A 23,893-nucleotide genomic window follows, 5' to 3' on the forward strand; every position below is an offset into this window, starting at 1 on the left:
TCCACCACCACCTCATACTTCTCTCAAATGCTGTCCTGTACCAGTAGCTGTTGACGTGTCTCAAGTATCTGTACGGGTGCAACCTGTCTGCTTCCTTGGTCTGCTTTTCCTGGAGGATTGTCAGTGCTTGAGAGGACACTCCATTAGGCAGGGAGGGGAAATACCATGTCTTCACTGGTGTTCATGGGAAACCTTGCAAGAACCTCTTGGTTTTTCTTGGAGGTGTGAATTTCCTCTTTCCCTTGTTGCTTTTCTGCACTGAGACACGAGGGCTCTGGCTGTGTATGTACAAGGTTTATTCTTTTGCTCATGGATATGTTTCTTCTCCTGACAGTAGCAATGTGACTGTCAGTTGGCAACTACTATGGTTGCTGTTATTTGAGACCCCACAGGCCTGCACAGTAGCAGAACTGAGCGTGTCCCTGACACTGTCAAGGGGAAATCAGTGCAGTGACCACAACAGATGCACCAAGAACGTTTTACCAGCATGTGTTGGATTTGTTGCTAACAAATTTTCATCTTTTCATTTGTTTTTTTTCCAATTCTTGTGACTTTCCACTACAATCCCACTAATAATAGTCTGACAAATGTGGTGGTAGGGTTAGTTTGACTCATGCTGGGAAGACAACTTGTTGATATGCCCTGTTAAAAGCAGCCTAAGATGACAAACTGCTCTGTTTGAGTTGGCTGCTTAGGCAGGAGTTTATTTATGCTGTAGAACTGGAATGAATTCCATGAGCAGGACTAGTTTGGTGGCTCCTGGTTTGCATTTCAGTTTCCTCTTGGTGACAAAGCTGAATGAGGAGGTCATCTCGGGAGCTGAGGGCAAACACTGGGCCTAGAGCTGCCTGTAAATTCAGGTCCTTGTAAGGTTGAAGACTTACAGGGAGATGTATTTGTCCTTGTACTCTGTTTCCTGCTTTTCCTAATATTTGGTTTGCTTCCCCCACTCCTCCCCATTCTGGTAAGTTTTGAGCTGGCATTTGTGAGCTTGTTTTAACTGCCAGCTTTTATCCTGATCAAAATGGTCAGCATAGGTCCCAGGACACTATACCTGCAGTTAGAACTTGTTCCCGTGTGCTTGGTTTTCTTGTTATGCTGCTTTATGACTTTTTTCTCAGTCTCATAAAGCCCTTCACATTTGGTTCTCATCCTTGTTGCTTCAAGTAAGATAGGATCACCAGGAAATGTTATCCCCTCGCTGTCTGACCCTGGTTTAGGATGCTTAGGAATGTGTTGAACTGATGCTCCACTGGTGACCCCTCTCCCTTGTCCTGTGGTGGCAAAGTGGACTTTAGATAAAAGAAAGATGTTGGAAAATAACAATGAAGTTGTGTTGCATGCAGCAGACCAGGTGCTGAGATGCTTTTACAGAGGTTTTTTTTTTCTAATGGGAGACTACTCTCACCTTCCTTTCATTGCCAGGCTGTGCTGCCAGCTGGCGGGACCCGGATCCTCCGGTTTGTGGAAGACAGGATACAAACCACTATGGTAAGTGCAGCTTCCATCAGCTTGGGGAGGACTGGCTGTGCAAAACTAGGAGATAGCTTCGTGCGAGGTGTAGGAGTTCTACTAAGTCACAGCCAAAGTCTGAGTGTTTGTTTCTTTGCTGTTGCTGTGCATGAGGCAGGAGTTATTCCTGTTGTTTCATCTCATGCACATGGAGTTGATCACAGATCTCTGGGGAAAAAATGCTGAATATCTCGTATGTGAACTTATGAGTGAATTATTTATGAACGTACTTGACTTGTAGACATCTTACTGGAGTGTGCTCAGTGTGCTCCAGCCCTCCACAAAGTACTTAATAATTCTCAACATTAGAAGTTACTAACTTCTTTCCCTGCTAAATTCCTCTCACAGCTGACTGGAATTGCAATTGGAGCTGCAGTCGCATTACTACTCATAGCAGTTGTGGTGTTTGTCGTTTACAGAAGAGTCAGACAATCTAGTAAGTACTTAATGACTGTGTGTGTTTTAAACACAGTTTTCTCTGCTACCTTCAGTGTGTTTATAGCAACATGGGGTAGATGTTAGCTGTGAAGGTTGTGGTTCTGGCAGGAAGACAGCTTTAAAAGGGTGAAGAACTTGTGTTGATTCACTCACCCAGGTCTGAACATAGAATTCCTGTCACGTGCAGGATGCTGCAGGGTTTTATTTTCTCTGCTGTGTGATATCTTTAGTATCAGTTGCAAATCATGCAAAGAATTTCAACCCTGCTATGATTTCAGTGTCACAGTAATGAGAAACAGCTGAACTGGAGGTTTCCCGTGTGAGATTAAAATTACCTGAGCCTTGTATCCATGGAGAGAGCCTTTTTCTCTGCCCTCGGGATTAGGTAGAGCCTGAAGCCAGCTCTTCCCTAGTCTGCCTTGGCTAACCAGAGCTGGGTAATGAGGTATCTTGTGTTGGTTCACATTCCAAAGCTTGCTGCTTTGGAGACGGGAGCCATGGCTGTTAAGCGTGTGTTATAGCACAGTTACCAACCTGTGCTCAGTGTCCTTCCCTTCATTGTGGAGCTGCAGGTGGTGGTCTCTGATGTGGTACTTCTGTGTTCCAGAGCAACCTCAGCCTCAGGTGCCTCAGTACCGGTTTCGCAAGCGGGACAAGGTGATGTTCTATGGGCGGAAGATCATGAGGAAGGTGAGTGCCTCTGGCACGGGGAGGGGGAAGTAAAGGTTAAAATCCAGTCTGGGAGGTGCTGTGGACTTTGCAGTGCTTCACTTCCTTACCCTGGCCCAGGGCCTTCAATGTATAAAATTCCATTGGATTTTGGGGGATATTTCAAGACTCCTGGAATTCTGACAGTCTCTGGTGGAACAGCGATGGCTTCTGCTCCTCCAGGCCTTCCCTTTCAAGAATATCTGCATCAGTGAAGGTAGTAGTAAATCAGTGACTGTCTGACTTCTCTATGGATTTGGTGATTGTTTAATCTGTTCTTCTCAGTGTTTGAGATTTCAGTGAAGATACTCAGTGTATCCTGTATTCAGGATTGTCCTTTTCAGATAATGACTTCCAGTACTGCCTTTGCTTTCCAAGCTGACACCTCTCCCACCTGAGTATGCAGCCTGGTTGGGAGGAGCACAAGCACTTCACTGAGCTCTTGTGTTCTGTACTCACCTGCAAACAGGACTTATCAAACTGTCTCATTAGAGACTGTTCAAGAAGGGTTTATCCCAATGTTGAAGTCATTGCCTTGGATTGTCCCAGGGAATCCCGCCTGTGCTCTCAGGTTCCTGTCCTGATATCATTCCTGTCCCGATGTCATTCCTGTCCCATTGTTCTGAAAGGTCTCATCAGGAATCTTCCATCAGTTGGGAATCTTTCAGCATCAGCTGGTTAAGTCCCTTGAGGCCATGGCTGCCTGTTTGATATGAACTGCCCCTTTTATTTATTTGGTTTTTTTGCTTTTATCTTTGCAAGTGGCTCTTTCTGGAAATTGTGGCAAAGTGAATTGAGGAAACCTGCAGACAGCCATTTCCGTTAGAGGATTAGGTTACTGTCAGTGGGTGTGCTGGGTGTTCAGCACGAATTCCAGTTATCTGAGGAGAATAATCTTACTGTCTTTCTTCTCAGGATATGTTTCCTTTGAAGCTACTGGAGAAGAGTCTCCCAGTGCCTAAAGGGGCTACAAGAAACCTGGAGAGGGGCTTTGCACAAGGGCCTGTAGGGACAGGCCAGGGGGAATGGCTTTAACCTGCCCTCGGGGAGACTGAGATGAGCTCTTAAGGCAGAAGCTCTTCCCTGTGAGGGTGCTGAGGCGCTGGCACAGGGTGCCCAGAGAAGCTGTGGCTGCCCCATCCCTGGCAGTGTTCAAGGCCAGGTTGGACACAGGGGCTTGGAGCAAGCTGCTCTAGTGGAAGGTGTCCCTGCCCATGGCAGGGGATTGAAACTGGACGAGCTTTAAGGTCCCTTCCAACTCCAGCCATTCTATGGTTCTACATAATGTATGTAGAACGTGAGATTCATTTATTTTCCTGACTGACAGTACCACTGCGATCAAAAGAGCTCATCTTTTCAGCAGGATCAGGAGGGACTGTGTCAGTGCAGTGGTTTTGTTTGGTGGTGTTACAAGCTTGTGCAGTAGGTCCTGGAGGCTGAGGTGACTTCCTTACTTACCATTTCCCATACCAAAATCTATGTAGTGGCTTCATGGACCTCCATGTGCAGTTTTAGTATGTAAGATTCTATTGCTAACTCCTGTCTTTAGGAAGCTGCCTGTTACTCGGGTGGGAACTCAGACCCCTTTTCAGAGTACCAGATGGTTACTGATTGCTTGTAGTCATCTGTTGAATGATGGTGGGTGCAGACAGTGAAGGAGAAAGGCTGCTTAATCCTGACTTAAGTGCTCTCTGCCATCCCTATTATAGAGCCAGAACCAGGGTGTGGGTCTGGTGGGCTCCCAGAGGGAGATGGGGGGCAGGAATGGGACTGGCCCCCGTTGGGAACAAAGCCCAGAGCATGGCTGAGGGGTCTGAGCTGTGCCCTGCAGGGTGACAGGCTTGAGTGTGTGTGTGCTCCTATGTTGCTGGGGCACCTAAAGCCAACATCTCTATTAAAACAAGGTGCAGGTAGGTAACCTGGCTTTGTTAGTCCCTGCTTGTTGAGGAGCACTGCAGCCCTCTGCCTCCACACTGCTGATCTCTGCTGGGGTGAATTCAGATGCTAGGGCTAAATTAAACACTGTGCTCAGTTCTGGAGCTCTGTTTTGTTGTGGAGGGAGGAGGTTACTCCTGAGCCTTGCTTTTGCTTCGCCAAAAAAGCCCTCAGTGAAAGGAAGTTGTGTGTGTTGCCAGTGATTTTAATGTTCTTCAACACAGCTGTTCATATGGAACACAAGAAGTAAAGAACACTTAGAATTCCCCGTGGTAAATCATTTCAGGTAGTGTTTGGTTTGGACTTTTAGACCTTGCTTTTTGCTGTTATTCCTGAAGAAGACGTAGACTATAACAAACTAACCTCTGATGGTTGTACTTCGTGGACTTTTGATAAAGTACCAAGATTTCACTTAAACAAAAAACCCCCACAAAAACCCACCAAAGGGCCTCCAAACCAATTTCAGATTGGTTTTTGTGAGAGAAACTTCTTCCTGGGGTTCAACTCTTAGAGAAACAAACGGAGAGTGTTTTAAAGGTAGCTCAGGAGGGGGTTTCCTGCTCTGCAGTTGTTGCATTTCTCCAGCAGGTGGCACTTGGTCACCGGTAAAACCGCGTGAACGCGCTGCTGCAGGTCTGGGTGCTGCTGGTCTCCAGCTCAAACATGAACCAGGCCCGTTTGGGAGCATCAGTGCTTTACATGTCACTTGGCTGCCTGGTACTGAGTGTTCCTGAGTAAGAACCCGGTAGCCAAGGGCTTCCATTACCACTGTACTAGTCACTTACTAAACTTGTTTTCTAGAAAGAAGCTGATCGTAGAATCAATGTTCCAGTCCTCTGGGGTCTCACACGAGTGCTTCACTGTGCTCATGGTCTAATGACTTGGTAGATGAGAGTTGGAACCTTTGGAGGTTGGAATAATGTGTTCGTGTTTCAGTTTTTAATGAGTGGTTTTGCTGTCATTGTTTCCCCCTAGGTTACAACCCTCCCAAACTCCCTGGTTGGGAACACTGTGCCTCGCCAGCGGATGCGGAAACGCGCAAAAGTGTTATCTTTGGCTAAAAGGTACTTGGGCCTTTGGGAAGGAGAATATTCATGCCATGGAGGCTGGTTTTGGGGTTTGTTCTTTGTGGTGTGGAACCTATCCCAAGCATCACACTTCTCCATACTGCTGGTTTTTGACAGCCTGGTACTTTCCTGGGGAGTTTCCAGTGGTTTGTGCCTGCAGTAGCGTCTCCGATTTTGCTGAAGGAGGGCAGGAGGGTGGAACCCCCTGTTTTATCTGGTTGATAAGGGTTGCTTTTAGGCAGAGTGTGCTCTAGTATTGCACTCTGCTGTGGTGGCAGTGCAAAGCCCATGCTTAAAACAAATGAAGGAGTTCCTGAACTTCCTCACATGTGTTTTCTCTGCAGGATTCTCCGGATTAAGAAGGAGTGTCCCACTCTGCAGCCCAAAGAGCCGCCTCCCTCTTTGCTAGAGGCAGATCTGACAGAGTTTGATGTCAAGAATTCCCATTTGCCTTCCGAAGTCCTATACATGCTTAAAAATGTCAGGTAACGTTAAATGGGAAGATAAGTTTGGATATGGGTTTTGCTGGATGTTCAGGTGATCTGAGCATTTGGCAGTTTGCATCAAGTCTTAAATTTTATCACTGCATGGTCAGAAGCTTTAAGGAGTTGACTGAAAATTCATCTGAGCACGAGGAAAGAACAAATCATAGAATCACAGAACTGGTTTGTGTTGGAAGGGACCTTAAAAGCTCCTCCAGTTCCACCTCCTGCCACAGGCAGGGACACCTTCCACTAGAGCAGCTTGTTCCAAGCCCCTGTGTCCAACCTGGCCTTGAACACTGCCAGGGATGACATCTAATTCTCTAAAAACTTTAGGGAAATCTTTGAGTGCATTAAAAAAACTAAAAGGACATGGGTTAGTGGCCTGAATTCAGGATAGTGATCATAAAGCTATCTGTTCTAACGTGAGCAGATTCCTGTCAGTGCATTTGAAAAAATCCCCTTTAGACTATATCAGCTACTTTTTTTTGTACAGAAAACACCAAAATTGGTAAATGTTAATTGGATCCCATATTGACAACTCCATAAACTGCAGAATCTTCACTTCTTGGGCTAAAAAGTGTGCAAGTGGAATCAAAGTTAACTTAATCCCCACAGTTCTTTGGTGGGTTGAGACAAGGGATGGGCGTTGTGCCTATTCAGCAAGGGGTTAAATTTGCTGACCCAGCAAAGAGGATGAGATCTGATCTGTAATTTTGGTTTTGTTTGTGTGTGCTTATTTCTCTCCCAGTTATGGTACAGTTTAGTCCTGAAGGTCAAACACGCTCTATTAAAACTGCTATTTAAGTCACCTGAACTTTCTGCCGTGGAATTCTGACCTCCTGTGACTAATTGATGTTGCAGTAGAATTTGATTGATTGAGCCTGTTAAAATGTGAGCTCGTGGGGCCATGAGAGGGTCCCTCTGGTGCTGTGCTGATCAGCTTTAAGATGCGCATTTCTGTCTGCCTGGTAGCAAATGGGTAGTTTCAATGTCAGAGGAGCCCAATTGCACTTTGCCAGCAGGAGATGGAATATTCCAGACTTACAGGTACATGCAGATGACAGGAATTTTCCCCTTTTTTTTCAGTATTCCTCATGTTCTGGTTTGTGGGCAGGGAGCTGTACTGAAAGGGAAAGCTCCATGGGGTAACTTCTTGCGCAGTGTGTGAATCTTGCAGGCTTTTATATTTCTCCCCCTTCCAAAGCTGCTGTTGGATTGAGGAAGACTGGATGTACTTCCTTTGGAGCCTGCTGGTGTTGCTTGGGGAGCTACTCAAAAAAGGATCTGCAGTGTTTTCAGTGTTTCTCAGTGCTCTGCACTTGTGTTGAGGACTCCTGCTCTTCTTGCCATGCCACAAGCAGCTCTGGTGTTCCTCTGCTGTTCGTGCAAGGTGCTCTGCTAATATAGAAAGGATTTTCCAAGATCAATGTTAATTTTAGGTGTCCCTTTGCCTTTTCTTCCCTGCAGGGTCCTTGGCCACTTTGAGAAGCCTCTTTTCCTGGAACTGTGCAAACACATGTTCTTTGTGCAGCTGCATGAAGGTGAATACATATTCCGCCCTGGGCAGCTGGACAACAGCATCTACGTGGTGCAGGATGGCAAGCTGGAAGTCTGCATTCAGGAGAGTGTAAGAACAAACTGGTCTGTGGTTCTTGAGATAAATCACTTGGCAGAGCATACAAGCCAGCATGAATCATTAAGCATTGATTAAACTTAGACATTTGAATGATCATGATTTAGAAAGGATTGCCTCAAACTACTTCAGAGCTATGGTATTTGTAAAGATCAAGGTTTTTAGGTATGGTGCCCAGCGTCTTAGAGAATAAAGCCTAGTGCTGATCAGGCATTCTGAAATGTTCTCATGAGCTCTGGCTGCATAGTTACTGAGGAAAAGCAGGGTGCAAGATAGGTTCTGAGTGCTGTTGGGAACATTCTGTTCTTGGCTGGTAGCTATATAGACCAGTTTGGTATCCAGAGCAGAAGAACCTGAGTGTGCTCTATGCAATAATGCTCTGCTGTGTTAGTAGCAGGGTTGTCTGGGAGGGGGAACATCCAGAATTCACTTTTGGGTAAACATGGAAAAGAAGTGATGGCTTGTTTTGTGGGTGAGTATTGAAATGCTGCATGGCAGCCCTTGCCACCCCTTCTGCCAATTTAGATGGGATGATTTCTTGACTGAGCTTTGAGTTTAGCTTTAATTTATGAACAGTTTTCTTGTGGCTGAAAATGCAGAGGTTTGTCTTAGTAAATTATACCATGTTTCATGATTTCTGCATAGTTTTGCATTTGCTGTTGTTTTGTGCAGAACATTGACATGTCATCCCTCTTGACATGTAACCCCTCAAATAAAGGGAGATGATTCTGTCTCAAAGTGAAGGGAGCTGTTTTAAAGTTGTTGTTCCACAGCAAAAACAAGCAGGTCACATCTCCCTTGAAACAAACTGGCTTTTAGTTTCTTTTAATTTGTCGCTTTCAGAATGGTGGTTTAAACCTTTGGTGGTTTGAATTAGCACATTTCCAGAGCATAGAGAAAGCAAACACCCAAGTTGCAGCGAGAGACTGTTTCTTTTAGGGCTGCTGAAACACTGAGCAGCTTCCTTAAGTGCTTCCTGTCTGCCAGGTGTGCAGCTCTGAGCTTACACTGATCTTCTGTGCTGCACTTGCAGGATGGAACAGAAGTGGTTGTGAAGGAGGTGCTGGCAGGAGACAGTGTCCACAGCCTTCTCAGCATTCTCGATGTGATCACGGTAAGTTCATGACCAAGCAGTGCTGCTTTGTCACAGAGCTCTTTGGTGGGAGTTGACTCTGAATATTACCAGGAAAGGATCAGGATGGAAAATATTCCTTTGACCAGTTCTTCTCCTTCTCCCAGTCCTCCCCAGTTGTAAGCTTAGCTCTGTGTAAGCTGGTTGTGGGATGTGTAGCCTGCCAGTGTAACACTGGCTATTTCTGATAAGCAGTAGGATTGGAATTACTATTCTGTGGCTGGAAAACTGGGATATAGTTTGATTTGCTCAAGGTCACAGAGCAGTCGGAGGAGGAGCAGGTCAGAGCCACAAGTCCAGGCTTTTACACTGTCTGATTTGTTACTTATTGAATTTATTTAGTCTAATGAGAATAAATCTGGCAGTTGTTATTGCTGTAATTACACTGTGACACCAGTTGATGGGTTCAGTTTCTGCCTCCCATGTGCATGCTGCTGGTGCCCCTCTGAAGGTTGTGCTCTTTGACAGGCAACAAGCTCGAGGCTGGTGGGTTGTGTTTATTGCACATGTGTATGTGTTTAGTGCTGTGGATTTTGTTGCAGTTGGAATTCCAATGTTGGAATTGTCACAGTGCATCTATTTAGTAATACCTGAATAGAAGGTGGGGAATTCATCATCTTTGATAATACACAAGCACTGAAAGTGCTTCCTTGGGAGATAGTGATAGTTGAGAGGGCGAGGATAACGTAATCAATAAGTTGTTCATGTTTGACCTTGTACCATGTTTCTCTTGTGCTTGCCTGTCTCCTTTCATTACAAGGTGCTGTTATTCTCTGTGTAAGTAGTTTTAATGGTTCTGTGGAGTGTTCTTTGCCACTATTAGATGCAGGTGTATCTCAATGTATCTATAATTTCCATGAAACCTATGGAAAGAGAAACAAATTTAAAGCTTGGTCACGCTTTCTTCTGTAGAAAGCAATGTGAATAATTTGGGCTGTGCCAGTCTGGTTCTTGCTGTCAAATCCATATTAATAGCAGATTCAGAGGTATCTTTGCCCTTTACTTCTATCAGTAAATTTTCTTAATGCCAGTATTCCAAAGAGCAGGACCGTCATATAGGAGCATCAATCCCAGTCGTGTTCTTTGCCTATATTCTCTTGGAATAAACAAGGAGGAGTCCTTCTGGTAGAACAGGGGGGTGTGGGTTTGGTTTTTCAGAGCGTGATTGCCATTCATTATGTGTTGTGGTTGGTTTCTTCATGTTGGTTTTGCTTTTGTAATTCTCATTCAATCATTTTTTCCTCTCATTAGTTACAACACTGGTAAATGAGAAAATCAAAATGATTGAAAGTGTTGCCAAGAGTTACCAGCATGCAGATGGGTACAGAACAAACCCTTTGCCGTTCCTCTTGCTAATATAACTTGTTCTCATTTATTTTTACAACTCTGTCTGGTTTTCCAGCTTTTTGAACTGGTTGTTTTATTTCTGTTTTTCCTCTTCCTTATGCTCTTTGCTGACTTTAGGCATAGGAAGTTGTATGAAAATGGGCAAGGAGAGAGAAAGTAGCATTGATCAGAACAGAGGAGACGTGGCAGTGGCATTCAGATTAGTGAGTCTCATAACTACCTGCAGACACCAGAACCTTAATGAAGTTCCACTGTACCACCAAATATGGATCTGACATGAAGAAACAAATGTATCTGAGAGGATTTCAGTTGTCTGAGCTGAATTTGTGAGTCCTTTGGCTGACTTAATAATATTTGCTGTACCACTGATACCCCACTGGTTTGAGAGATGTGCAGGAAAATTGGAGGTTGCTGCAAGAAGTGGTGACCTCTTGTTGGATCTAGAAGAAAGTCACACAAGAGGCACTTTTCTAATTGAGTTTTCCTGTTGTTTAAATTGAAAAGTCCCCTTAGATCCACTAACTACAAAGATAGTGGATGTGACATGAGACGTGTTCTGCACATCTCACTTATTCTGACCAGCTAAATGCTGCTTGCGTAAAACTCGGAGGAGGAGCACACACAGTGCTTGCTGTTGATTGCTGGAGCTTTGGGGTTTACTCTTCTTTTGTCCTCCATATGGAGATGGTATTTGGAAAACTGTGAGCAGGTGGCACAGTTGGAATGAAAAAGAAGGGACGGGGAGGAATATGGATCAGTTGACAGTGACTTAGGAGGGGAAAAAAGAAAGTCTGAGAATTAAAAGAAGCTGAAAAGCCACTTGGATAAAGGTGAGCCTGGAGGCTCAATTGTGTTTAAATGCAGTGGACATGATGGATGAAGTTATAAAGAAGTGACTGGTTGCTGCAAGAACCCTTTGTTAAAGCTGTGTGGTGTAGTGTGGAGGGTGGCAGATTGGAGCAGAGGAAGATGAAATCCAGGCAAGGGGACATGGAGAATACAGCAGGTTTTCTGTGTCTCTCGTAGCAGATTTCTTACCCAAATTCATTTGGACTTGGCCATGAGAAGGACTTGGAGCTGTTGGAGCGAGTCCAGAGGAGGCCATGGAGATGCTGTGAGGGCTGGAGCAGCTCTGCTCTGGAGCCAGGCTGTGAGGGCTGGAGCAGCTCTGCTCTGGAGCCAGGCTGAGAGAGCTGGGCTGGGGCAGCCTGGAGAAGAGAAGGCTCCTGAAGGGGAGACCTGAGAGCAGCTCCAGTGCCTAAAGGGGCTGCAGGAAAGCTGGAGAGGGGCTTGGGACAAGGGCCTGTAGGCCCAGGCCAAGGGGAATGGCTTTAACCTGCCAGAGGGGAGATTGAGAGGAACTCTTAGGCAGAAGTTCTTCCCTGGGAGGGTGCTGAGGCGCTGGCACAGGGTGCCCAGAGAAGCTGTGGCTGCCCCATCCCTGGCAGTGTTCAAGGCCAGGTTGGACACAGGGGCTTGGAGCAAGCTGCTCTAGTGGAAGGTGTCCCTGCTGGTGGCAGGGGTTGGAGCTGGGTGAGCTTTAAGGTCCCTTCCAACACAAACCAGACCATTCTATGAGTCTGTGATTAGCTGTCATCTGGATTCAGCTACTCCTCTAGCTGTGACATTTCTCACCTACCATACTTAATTACTCTGCAGCTCTTAGAACAAGATAGAATAGTTACCTGTGTTGAGAACATAAAGTTCTCTGTTGAAAAAAAAAACAGTTCACTACTGATTATTACAGCTTACCTGTTCCTTGTGAACTCAGTGTGTGATTGTAGAACAGTGGAATTTAAACATAGTAAAAATGTGCAGAGATTGATAAGAAATTGAGTTAATGGCAAGTACAGTGATGTATCCATACATTTTTGTTTATATTTGAGTACAGGAGAATTCTAAATGACTTCTTTGTCTAAAGCCAGGCTTTAAGCTGGGCTGTACAAGGGAATGTTGCATTTATTTTTGGGTTCAGCAAAGGCCCAGAAATATCATTTATTAATTTCTTTACTTAGTTAAAAGGAGCTCAGGATTCTAAAGGTGCCTGGAAGCTCTGCACTGGAGGTCAGAGATGTTGAAAGTTTCAAATCCCTCAGGAGCATGGAAATCAAAGCTATTAATATCAGCCTGTGTTTCATAGGCAGGGCAGCTGAGGTTGGGTAATTAACAAATTGGTTCCAATTAATCTCATTTAATTTTAGAATCTGCCTCATTCTGACTTCCAGAGCAGCAGACAGAGCTGGAGCTTCAGCCTCCACAGTGGTGGTAGCTGTATGGAACATATGCTGTTTGGTTTTGCTGTGCTCTCTGGGCAGGAATTCTTTTGCAGTGATGGTAGTCAGTTGGCTGATGCTCTAGAAGACTTGCAGATTAGTGTGTGTGTAATCAGTGTGTAACATCTGTATGTTTAGAGTTCGCCTTCTGCTGCTCAGGAACCTTTAGAAGATTCTGAAGGAGGGTGACTGTTGAAGTAGAAACTCCATTTCTTCCCTAGCTCCTAGTCGGTAGCACAAAAGGGCTCCTTTTCATATGATCCCAGCCTGGTTTGTGTTGGAAGGGACCTTAAAGCTCATCCAGTTCCAACCTCCTGCCACAGGCAGGGACACCTTCCACTAGAGCAACTTGCTCCAAGCCCCTGTGTCCAACCTGGCCTTGAACACTGCCAGGGATGGGGCAGCCACAGCTTCTCTGGGCACCCTGTGCCAGCGCCTCAGCACCCTCCCAGGGAAGAGCTTCTGCCTAAGAGCTCATCTCAGTCTCCCCTCTATAAATTTGATACTGATACTGATACTGTCTTACAGATAATAACCAAAACTGGTAGTACAGTTAAACCCTGCACGTTCACATCTGAGGGAGTCCCTGGGACCAAGCAGCAGCTATTCCAAACCACCAGCTGAGTTCCCCAATATAAATATTTTCTCAGGGATATTTGGTGTCTCACAGCTCCTGGGCAAACTGTGGAGCTGAGACTTGGCTGATAAATGCTCCTCTTTGCTAGATGGAGTGCCCTGGCCATTCTGAAAACCTTGACAGTCAGTTGTTGTAGATTGTAGAACTGCCTAAGAGCTCATCTCAGTCTCCCCTCTGGCAGGTTAAAGCCATTCCCCTTGGCCTGTCCCTACATCCCTTGTCCCAGGCCCCTCTCCAGCTTTCCTGCAGCCCCTTTAGGCACTGGAGCTGCTCTCAGGTCTCCCCTTCAGGAGCCTTCTCTTCTCCAGGCTGCCCCAGCCCAGCTCTCTCAGCCTGGCTCCAGAGCAGAGCTGCTCCAGCCCTCGCAGCATCTCCATGGCCTCCTCTGGCCTCGCTCCAACAGCTCCACGTCCCTCTTGTGCTGTTGCCCCAGAGCTGGATCAGGACTGCAGGGGGGTTCTCCCCAGAGCACAGCAGAGGGGGAGAATTCCTTCCCTGAGCTGCTGCTCACTCTCTGGGGTGCAGCCCAGCACATGGCGGGGTTCTGGGCTCATGTGCACACTGAATTGGTTCATGAGGAGCGTCTCATCCTTCAATAGCACAAAATTCTTCTCAGGTGCTCCATTCCTTCATCTCTCAGCCTGTGTCTGTGCTGAGGATTGCACCAAGCCAGGTGCAGGACCTTGCATTTAGCCTTGTTGAACTTCATGAGGTTTTATCTTAGAAGTATTGGATAAATCCATATTTTATATATTACTAAATGAATTCATGACTTAAGTACTCTTTTCAGCATTTACTAGTGGGCTAGCAGGGGTGCTGTTCTTTAGCCAAGTGTTTGGTGATAGGTTTTTGTTAAATTCTGTTCTGATTCAAGAGGGAAAATCCTAAACCACATTTTTGCCTTCTAGGGTAAAAAGATCTCTGTTGTACCCACTTACAGTTTTAGCTGTCACTGCTTTGTTATTTCTCCATCTGTTCTTGAAGCAACTCAGGATGGTCTGGACTCATTTTATCTCACATCAAGGGCTGTTTGTCTTTGTCATTTGGAATATTTCATGTGGATAGATATACATATATACATGAAGATACAAACATATATATTTATCTTAGAACACAGGAAGTCTGTCTGCTGTTTGTCTCATTCTATTCTGTATGTGATTATAATACAACTTTGTTGTATTTTTGCTGATGGGTGAGTCTGTCACTGTTAGTGCAGCAAACAGCTTGGTCATCAGTTCAGATAATAAAACCAAGAAAACTTCTTTTCTCTGCACTCTAGAATAGCTGAAGTTGAAATACTCCAAACCTGGCTGTGTCTGTAGTAAAACTGTGTCAGAGCTGATGGACTTGTTCCCCTGAACCTGATATAAATACACCTCTTTGTAGCTCTTATTCCCCTGTCTCTGTTCAATGCCAGTGAAGCTGCTGCTATGACTTCTCCTGACCACGCTGCCCTTATTACACCACCTGCAGGTCATGGGGCACAAGCTTGAGGCTTTTTTGTGATCAGAGGATGTCTGTCAGGCATATATGACATCAGAGGAGAAACATGGGCAGTGATTGGGAAGGACTGGGTCTGATAATTGGTGGATTAACTTTGCATCCCTGAAACTTTCCCTTAGGGTCACCCTGCTCCCTACAAAACAGTCTCAGCCAGAGCAGCCACCCCATCCACCATCCTGCGGCTTCCAGCAAGTGCCTTTCAAGACGTCTTCCAGAAATACCCCGAAACTCTGGTTCGAGTGGTACAGGTAAGCTCTGGGTGAGGCAGAGCTGGGGTGGAGGAGGCAGAAATCACCCTAGTTTCAAAGTTACAAGGAAGGCATGTTGAAGTTCAGCAAGCTTATCATGCTTGTGCAGGTATGGAACTGTTCCATACAGCTTCTTGTCAAGGTTTGGACTAGTTCTGCTGCTCCTCTTGCTCTTAGAGCCCTAGACTTCATGATCTCAGTGTTAATCATGTCCAGGAAGAAATCATGCAGATGTGTGGGTGTTACACATATACACACATATTGAATTGGTTTCTGCATGTGATAGCCTCTCAAATCAGCCAGACCTGCCTATAAGCTCGTTGGTCCAGATGGAGTAGAACCTGCCGGCATGGGCTCTGCCTCATGGTTATGCTTCAAAATGGCTTAGAGTGTGGAAGAGACTGTTCCATGCTTTAAGAAAGGACCAATGTACTGTTAGAAGATGTTTGTTGAGGGTTGATGCTTTGTGAAATTCACAGAATTCAGACTGATGCGAATGTCCACCTGAGAAAGAATTGTCAGCACCTGAGGAAAGAACTGTGCTTTGTGTTGGTTTTAAGTTCACTGTCCCTTGCTTTGCTTAGGCAGTTCTCAGGTGAGCCCTGCAAGTCTGTCTCTTGATTACAAGAGAGGGAGATTTAGAGGGGAGCCTGAGATGAGCTCTTAGGCAGAAGCTCTTCCCTGTGAGGGTGCTGAGGCGCTGGCACAGGGTGCCCAGAGAAGCTGTGGCTGCCCCATCGCTGGCAGTGTTCAAGGGCAGGTTGGACACAGGGGCTTGGAGCAAGCTGCTCTAGTGGAAGGTGTCCCTGCCCATGGCAGGGGTTTGAGCTGGAGGAGCTTTAGGGTCCTTTCCAACACAAACTGTTCTATGATCCTGCATGTGGAAGCCTGCACAGGGAAGTGTGTACTCAGGATCTCAGTCTGGAGGGTTTGCAGTGTTGTCCCACAGGGCAGTAGTCATTCGGGACTGTCCTTTTGTTTTACTCGCACTTCTGTGTCTTTTGTCCTTGTGCCTGGATACTTTGAGTGACACATGAACCTCCTAATACTGATGGCAGAGGAGAACAGATCATTATGCCAATTTAATTTGCTCCGTGTGAGCAGATACAAGAGGGGATGGCTTAAGGGCTGGGGACGGTCAGGTGGCAGTGGTGGCTTATGTGAGTGTAGTGCTTGTAGAGCAGGAGAACAGGCTCTGTATGGAGACAGCTGGAATAATGAGGGGAAAAAATGGAAGGAAATGCTTTTATTTCAGGGCACGTTTGTTATTGGTGTTTACAGAAAACAAAAAGCATAATTTGGTGTTTGGCAGTAAGAGTTTAGATTTTTGTACCAGCAGATGATTGTGAAGTTTTTGGTAAATGACTTTGTCTTTGCCTCAGTTTATCAACTGCTAAAAAGGAGTTTCAGCTTAGGGTACAGTCTGAGTCCCTTCAAGTACTCTGGTGCATAACTGTTTAAATGCTAGAACAAGTGTGGGAGAACACTAAATCCATTCTGTTGCTTCTTGTTTTCCATTTCTAGATCATCATGGTGAGGCTGCAGAGAGTGACATTCCTGGCACTGCACAACTACCTTGGTCTGACTACAGAGCTCTTCAACTGTGTGAGTTTGGGGTATACTTTATCTGCTCTCCCTGTCTGTGTCTTGGCATGGGGAGGTTTTCCTTCTTTCAGAAGCTCATAAAGCAAATGTTACGTATTAATTGAATACTCTAGAAGGTCCTTGTTACAGACAGCCCGTAAAACCTTGCCCAGGCTGATGTCTGGGGAATGGGAGGGAAGCTTAAATTTCAGAAGTTTGAAGAAAGTGCATTGGTTCACGCTGATGTATCTGCCCCACTGTGCACATATGTGACTATGTGTCAGTGGTTATAGAATGGTTTGGGTTGGAAGGGACCTTAAAGCTCCTCCAGCTCCAACCCCTGCCACGGGCAGGGACACCTTCCACTAGAGCAGCTTGCTCCGAGCCCTGTCCAGCCTGGCCTGGAACACTGCCAGGGATGGGGCAGCCACAGCTTTTCTGGGCAGCCTGTGCCAGTGACTGAACAGTCCTGACATTTATTAATGGGACTGAGTCACTTCTACCTACAACAGTTCAAAGAAGGATGTAGCCTTGGGAGAAGAGTATCAGGTCAGGGAATACTTATATGAATTGGACTGTACATGGGCTGTAATGGGATGCACCTCAGGGTGCTGAGGGAGCTGGCAGATACCTGACAGTCTTTCTTTGACTACCACAAGTGGGTGAAGGCCCCGGGGTCAGCACAGGCTCCAGTCCTGTTTAAGATGTAAGAGGGGGTGGGTTATGTCTGCTTTGCACTTTGTGTCTTGCAGCAGAGCCAAGCCATCCCCCTCATCTCTGTGACAAGTGTCACAGCTGGAGGAGGCTCAAGCAAAGCAGTGAAGAGACAAGTGTCTAATGTATCAGAGGAGGATCGTGGAGAGAAGCTGGAAAAAGCTGGGGAAGCACTGGAAATAGGTAATGTCTCTGGAAGTGTGTAGTAACTGTCCTTTGTGATGTTCTTTAATCATTGTGTTGTTGATCTTTATTTGATTAGTTAGGGATTGCAGTGCCAGGTTTGAAGTCTTTGGATTGTCCTTTGCTTTAATAGGAAATTATTGCTGTGTTCATGATATTGAGGGAGGAGGGGGAAAAAAGTGGCTCCTAACACTGACTTTGTAGGAGAGGCTGTGAAAATGCACTCAGATGCTGGCAGGATGGCTGGGTGTGTGCAGGCTGCCAGGCTGAAGTGTCAGGATGAAACCTAAACCTACAGATATAGATTGAGTTGAATTTTGCCTCTGAGCCTGAAAGTTTTTAATTAAATGGGAAGCAGGAAGCAGGTTTAGACAATGTTTAACACTGGTGTTTCAAAGCCTTTAACACAGCCTTTAGTGACTTTTCAAAGTGGGCAGTGAGAGGTTCTTGCTTGTCACTAAAATTTGCTTCTTGAGGGACTATCCTGTGCTTAGATCTTTATGACTTCTGTTTGTGAATTTCAGATCCACTGAAGATTTCTGGTACAGAAAACTCTGAGCATATTTTCAGAAGAAGCCTTTCATCACCACCCTACGCAGGGTCTCCAGAGGCTTCTAGTAAGTAGTGCTTGGCAAAGCTGTGGGCAGTGGGTTATGTACCTAATCCTGTGGGGCAGATGTGCTCTCTGGAGCACTGGGCTACTCTTCCTCATTGTGTTGGACAGTCATCTTGCAGTGGAGCTGCTTCCCAAATCAAGTGTCAGAAATGTATTTTCTGAAGTCACAAACGGATTATTATCTAAGAGAGCATTCCCTTGCTGTCTTTGCCAGCAGTGGGGAGCATACAATGATTTGTCTTCCAAGACACCTGCAAAAATGAAGAGCTTTAATAATTGATATAACTGAAACAGTGAGTTATGATAATATGCTGTCATCTTTCATGCAGAAGATGACACATGATTCTTGCTTGGCTGATGGTCCCACAGAGCACATCACATGGATTTGTTGCTTGTAGAGGAACATTTTTTGAGTGGGTAATGAAGGTGACTTATCACTGAATGCTTTGGTGAGACGTTTATGAGCTGTTTTGATGCTGCAGTATTCAGTTTGGTGAACTTCTGTCATCTCCACTTAGACATCTTCTCTGAGCCAGCTGTTTAGGTTAGCTTCGTGTTCAGGGTGGAGAAACTGCAACTTCTTGGGTGAATAACAGGAGGAAGGTGTCTGTCTTTCCTTAGCCAAGTACCAAATCAGCCATCTTGAGGTAGTTAAGGTCATGCTTAGATACTGTAGCCATTATAAAGATACTGTTAATAGAGAAGTCATTTAATTGGTGGTGTAAGGGTCCTCTGGATACATTAGAAGATAACAAGTATTGCTTATGTTGACTGTTAAATGGTTTAGCAGATCAGAACATACTGTGGGTGAGGCTTAGAGAGTAAGGAGACAAGGAGGAAGGTGGGCTGAGGGAGCCCTCAGTGCTAAGGGCTTTCCCAGTGTAAGGCTTCTAACACTGACTGCTATCAAGTTAAGTTGGTTGTGTGCAGGGAGGGGAAAAATGGGTATCATACCAACTGGTTTGTGTTGGAAGGGACCCTAAAGCTCATCCAGTTCCAACCCCTGCCACGGGCAGGGACACCTTCCACTAGAGCAGCTTGCTTCGAGCCCTTGTGTCCAACCTGGCCTTGAACACTGCCAGGGATGGGGCAGCCACAGCTTCTTTGGGCACCCTGTGCCAGCACCTCAGCACCTTCACAGGGAAGAACTTCTTCCTGATATCTAATCTAAATAGATATCAGGAAGATATCTATTCATTTTTAGCAGTGGAGAGCTTATTCTCTCCTTCTTCTGTTTGTGCTGTGCAGATGTACAAGGCCCCAGTTACATTTTAGCATCATTTCATGTTACTGTCCACAGGGGTGGGTGTGACAGGGAAGCAGGATTTTGGCTAGGGATAAGGAGATCATATTTCTGAACCAGAGAAACCAGTTAAGGGAAAATACTGAACTGACCCAGGCAAGACTTGGCTTTACTTTCATGCATGTTGGGTTGTTTTGCACTGTGCATTCTAAAATGGAGCAGCAGACTCCAGTCAGTGGCGAGTTAAGTAATGCTGACTCTGAATGGAGCCACTTTCCCTCAGGCACATGCAGGCACAGTTCAGTGAGGTCTGCCTATAAGCAGCAGTGTCACACTTAAGGTAGAGTCCATGTGTGTTCTTTGAAGCTTTGACGTGGAAGGATCCTGCATACTTAGCAGTGAATACGTCCAGTTGTCCTTCATCTCTCCTTTTACATGTGTTAAGAGTTATGTCAGAGTACACAGAGCTTAGCAGAGAGAGAAGATGAAGTTTTACTGACAGAAGGAGCATATCTAATGGGTAATCATGATTTGCTTTGGTGATCAGAGCTGATTTCACAGCTCTGAGGTTACAGTCACTCTTTAGCTTCATGGGAGAAAGACATAAATAAGTCAGGTGGAGCATCTGGGGTGGTGAACAGAAAAATTAGATGAAAGTAATAGAACAAAAAGGTCTTTTGTATGTGAGAACTTCACCAGTTCTGTTGTTCCTGGAAGTAAGTGTTCATAAGTTCAGCTGAGAAGGACCTGGGAGTACTGGGGATGACAAGTTGACCATGAGCTGGCAGTGTGACCTTGCAGCCAGGAGGGCCAAGAGGTTCCTGGGGTGCATGGGGAGCAGTGTGGCAGCAGGTTGAGGGAGGTGATTCCTCCCCCTCTACTGACCCTGGTGAGGCCACATCTGGAGAACTGTATCCAGTGCTGGGCTCCTCAGAACAAGACAGACAAGGACCTGCTGGAGTAGGTACAGCAGAGGCCATAAGGATGCTCAGGGGTCTGGAGCATCTCTCTGATGGACCTGGTTAGTCTGGAGAAGGGCAAGCCTGAGAGGGGATCCAGTCAATGCAGATCAGTATATCAAAGGTGAGTTCTAGGAGGATGGTGCCAGACTCTTTTCAGTAGTGCCCAGTGACAGGACAAGGAGCAGTGGCCATAAACTAAATCACAACAAGTCTCATGTCAACATGAGGAGGAACTTCTTTACATTGAGGGTTGCAGAGCCCTGGCACAGGCTGCCCAGGGGGTTGTGGAGTGTCCTTTTCTGGAGACATCCCAAACCCATCATGGCCACGTTCCTGGGTAACCTGCTCTGGGTGGCCCTGCCTTGGCAAGGGGGTTGGACTGGCTGATCTCCAGAGGTCCCTTCAACCCTAATGGTGCTGGGATTCAGTGAACTTAATTTGTCTAAGGTTAAATAGCAGTTACCTTTTACTGGTTTGTCGGGATTTTTTTTATCAGGAGTCAAGAGAAGATGCTTTTCCTTCTTCCACACCGAGGCCCTAACCCTACAGCACAGATGCAGGAGTGTAGGATCCCATGTCAGAAGCTGGTAGCTCAGTGAGTGAGTGCTTGGGAGGAGGGAGGCAGCTGAAACACTGCAGGGACAGGGTCGGCTGCCGGTGTTGTTGCAGTGACTTCCCCACCAGCAGTGTGTGGGATCTCAGCAGCATGTGGTCACCAAACAGGATTGGATCCCCCCCACCCTGAGTTTCCCACTGCCTTCTGTTCTTTTGACTCAACGCCTCTAGTTGAAGCTTGTTCTGCTGTGTCCTTTCTAACTCCCATTTGAGCAACGAGACGGTTTAATTAATCACTGTGTGGGAAGCTTGTACCTACGAATGAGATGAAGGTTTCTCTTTGAATGTCTGGTAGACATAAGCTTTCATTCTTAGAATGCCTCCCCTTTCTCTCTTGATTTTTCACTACGTAGAGCTGTGCAGAGGATGCTTTTCGTGCCTCTATGCCCACCCATCATCAGCTTGTTTAGGTTTAGCCTGAAAAGTGTGTGTTTAGATTTCAAATGCACTTGGTGTATTTGGGCTCAGTAATTCTGCTGACCTTGTGATTTGTGGGGCAGTGGAATTGACAGGCAGGCAGATCAGCCCATATGGAGTTCCAGGCTGCTATTTCTACTATTCCAGCTCTTTTTTGTTGTTTAATAACTAATTTAGGGTCCTTAATGTTGCAGTGTGTACAAAATTCAGCAGCATCAACAGTGTTGGTTTGTGGATTGGGATTGGCTGGTTTTGGTGGTGGTTTTGGTTTTTGGTCTTATGGTTCGGAAGTTAAGTTTTGCTGCCGACAGTCATTGGGTCAGCTTGTTGGGCTTCTTGTTTGGAGGCTGATCTTTAAATGATGTTATGATCCCAGTGGCAAACGTGGATTTTCTACATGCAAAGGTTTGTCCATATTTGTACGTAATGTGGAAAAGAGCCGTCTGAAGTAGGTCTGAACCTCCGGGACAGCAGGATTTGCTCATGTCCTAGATGGGGTGGGGGAGGAATTCAGAGTTAAAAGTTTCAGCCCTGTCAGAGTTTATTCAGTAACAAATTCAACAGTCAGGAAGGACACTTGTGTTCTCTAAGGGCTCATCCTATTTTTGAGCAGCAGTTTGAATTTAAGAAAGCAAAAGCATAAGAACAACGGAGGAACAGAAGGAAAAAGATGAAAGGGCGAAGATTTAAACTTTTCTGAGTATAGATTTCAGATCTATTGGTGTAGAAATGTGATGGGATGGATTATAGGTTTATTAAAAGAAACTGCAATCTCTGCATGATTCTTAAACTCCTCTGTGAATCACCAGCCTGAATCATGGGCATCGTCTTCCAGGTAATGAAATGGGAGGCATTTCCCAGATATATCTGTGTTATGGATTCTCTCAGATAGGTTCCTAGAAGGTGGATGGAACAGCCAAAGAGCTAATATAATTAAGATGTATTAAACTTGGGAGATAGGGAATAGAAGTTGTTAGTGACAGATTCATGGATTAAATAAGTGAGGCCTGGAAGGGAATTGCTCAGTAATCTCTCAGCATATGAAAGTGTGGACAAGTTGTAGAAAAGAGCTGAAATGACTTTAGGCATCATTTAGGGAATGATGTCCGTGGAGAGGCTTTAAGAAGTTGCTGACGATAATATTCTCCCTCTGAAAGCTCTTGCTATATATTTGCTACAAAAGAAATGCTTTGGTTTGGTGGAGGAAAGGTTCATAACAATCATTTCCTGAAAGCAATGAGGAGTTTCTGTTTGGTGAATTTGCCTCTTTCTGATAATCTTCGTATCCAAATGGCCCTGTTTTGTCTACCCCAAAGTAATGATTGCACTCTGAACAGAGGGAATTTAGGGATGTATTGTGTTCATGAGCTCAGATGAGCAGACTGAGAGCTCCCATCAGATCTTCTGGGTCAAAACAAGCTGGGAAATAAAAAAGAGTATGAGGATCCCACTTTCTAGTATATCGTCAGCTTCAGAAATGAAAAAGCAAACAATGTTGCTCACCTTTCTGTACCTTCTGAGAAGCAGTAATAAAAGAAGTGCTTACAAAAAGCTTTCTGTATTGCTTGTAGACAACTCCAGTGGTGCAAAATCAGACATGGACATGGCATATGAAAGAGCCCGGGTGCACTTTGCCTTGGAGGATGTGGCCAGTGGCCCAGTCGTGGGCAAGGTAGGTCCTGACCCTTGGAGAGCCCAGTGTGGTGCTTGTATTGTGCTTCCGCACATCGTTGTTGTTTGACTAATATCTTGTACTTCAAAGCACTGCCCCTGCAACTCTGTACGAGCTGTGATTTTGTTCTTCTTGTGCTGGTGTCTTTTAACTTGTAGTTGTTTCAGTAGATTTGGGTGACTGTTCAGGCTTTCTGGAGCAGATCTTGAAACTCTGTGGAGATTCTCTTGGCAAGTAACGGGAAAACACTGCTGCAACATCTTGGTTGTAGGTATTCGTAGAATCCCAGACTGGTTTGGGTTGAAGGGACCTTAAAGCTCATCCAGCTCCAACCCTTGCCATGGGCAGGGACACCTTCCACTAGAGCAGCTTGCTCCAAGCCCCTGTGTCCAACCTGGCCTTGAACACTGCCAGGGATGGGGCAGCCACAGCTTCTCTGGGCACCCTGTGCCAGCGCCTCAGCACCCTCACAGGGAAGAGCTTCTGCCTAAGAGCTCATCTCAGTCTCCCCTCTGGCAGGTTAAAGCCATTCCCCTTGGCCTGTCCCTACAGGCCCTTGGCCAAAGCCCCTCTCCAGGTTTCTTATAGGCCCCCTTTAACTATTATTGCCTTCATCTGACTCAGGAAAAGGATTATTTGGAAAGGTGAGTTTGTCAGACCATGCTTCATTTGTGAAAATAAAAATGAGAAACTTGTCTCAGCCTCTGAATTTCCTGCAGGTTTTCAGTCATGATTTATCAATCTGTGTTTCCGTTCACGATCTGGTTTTTATGAACACTGACCTGGAAGTTAAGGGTGCTTTTGAATTATAAAGCTGCACACCAAAATCTGAAGAGAAGCTGTGGCTCAGTGTGACCTTTACTGGCAGTTCATCCTTTCTTCAGCTTTCCATACGGTTTTTAGTTCTATCAGGTTTTAGTTCTATCAAGCTGGCAGCTGCCCAGTTTCTGAGAAGTCTCTTACTCCTCC

General features: G+C 45.7%; 2 protein-coding genes across 3 annotated transcripts in view; both read left to right on the top strand.

The window, feature by feature from the left end:
- Positions 1-23,893, top strand: part of RPL12 (ribosomal protein L12) — a 136,450-nt gene that overhangs the window by 33,019 nt on the left and 79,538 nt on the right. The window lies entirely within an intron of this gene.
- The window catches only part of PNPLA7 (patatin like phospholipase domain containing 7), a 124,840-nt gene that overhangs the window by 1,854 nt on the left and 99,093 nt on the right, over positions 1-23,893 (top strand). Inside the window, exons 3-14 of one of the 2 annotated variants that reach the window (XM_061479747.1) lie at positions 1,426-1,491; positions 1,861-1,948; positions 2,558-2,640; positions 5,569-5,657; positions 6,005-6,145; positions 7,613-7,772; positions 8,812-8,892; positions 14,790-14,918; positions 16,443-16,523; positions 17,255-17,399; positions 17,924-18,016; positions 22,824-22,924. In XM_061479747.1, the coding sequence (XP_061335731.1) occupies positions 1,426-1,491; positions 1,861-1,948; positions 2,558-2,640; positions 5,569-5,657; positions 6,005-6,145; positions 7,613-7,772; positions 8,812-8,892; positions 14,790-14,918; positions 16,443-16,523; positions 17,255-17,399; positions 17,924-18,016; positions 22,824-22,924 (1,257 nt within the window). Of the gene's footprint in view, positions 1-1,347; positions 1,492-1,860; positions 1,949-2,557; positions 2,641-5,568; positions 5,658-6,004; positions 6,146-7,612; positions 7,773-8,811; positions 8,893-14,789; positions 14,919-16,442; positions 16,524-17,254; positions 17,400-17,923; positions 18,017-22,823; positions 22,925-23,893 lie in introns of those variants that run through there. The other variant, XM_061479746.1, reaches the window with a different exon arrangement.

This window comes from Pezoporus flaviventris, unplaced genomic scaffold, assembly GCF_033815535.1.
Source record: "Pezoporus flaviventris isolate CSIRO_AGI_PZ_B2104156 unplaced genomic scaffold, CSIRO_AGI_Pfla_v1 ptg000154l, whole genome shotgun sequence".
Taxonomy (NCBI): Eukaryota; Metazoa; Chordata; class Aves; order Psittaciformes; family Psittacidae; genus Pezoporus; species Pezoporus flaviventris.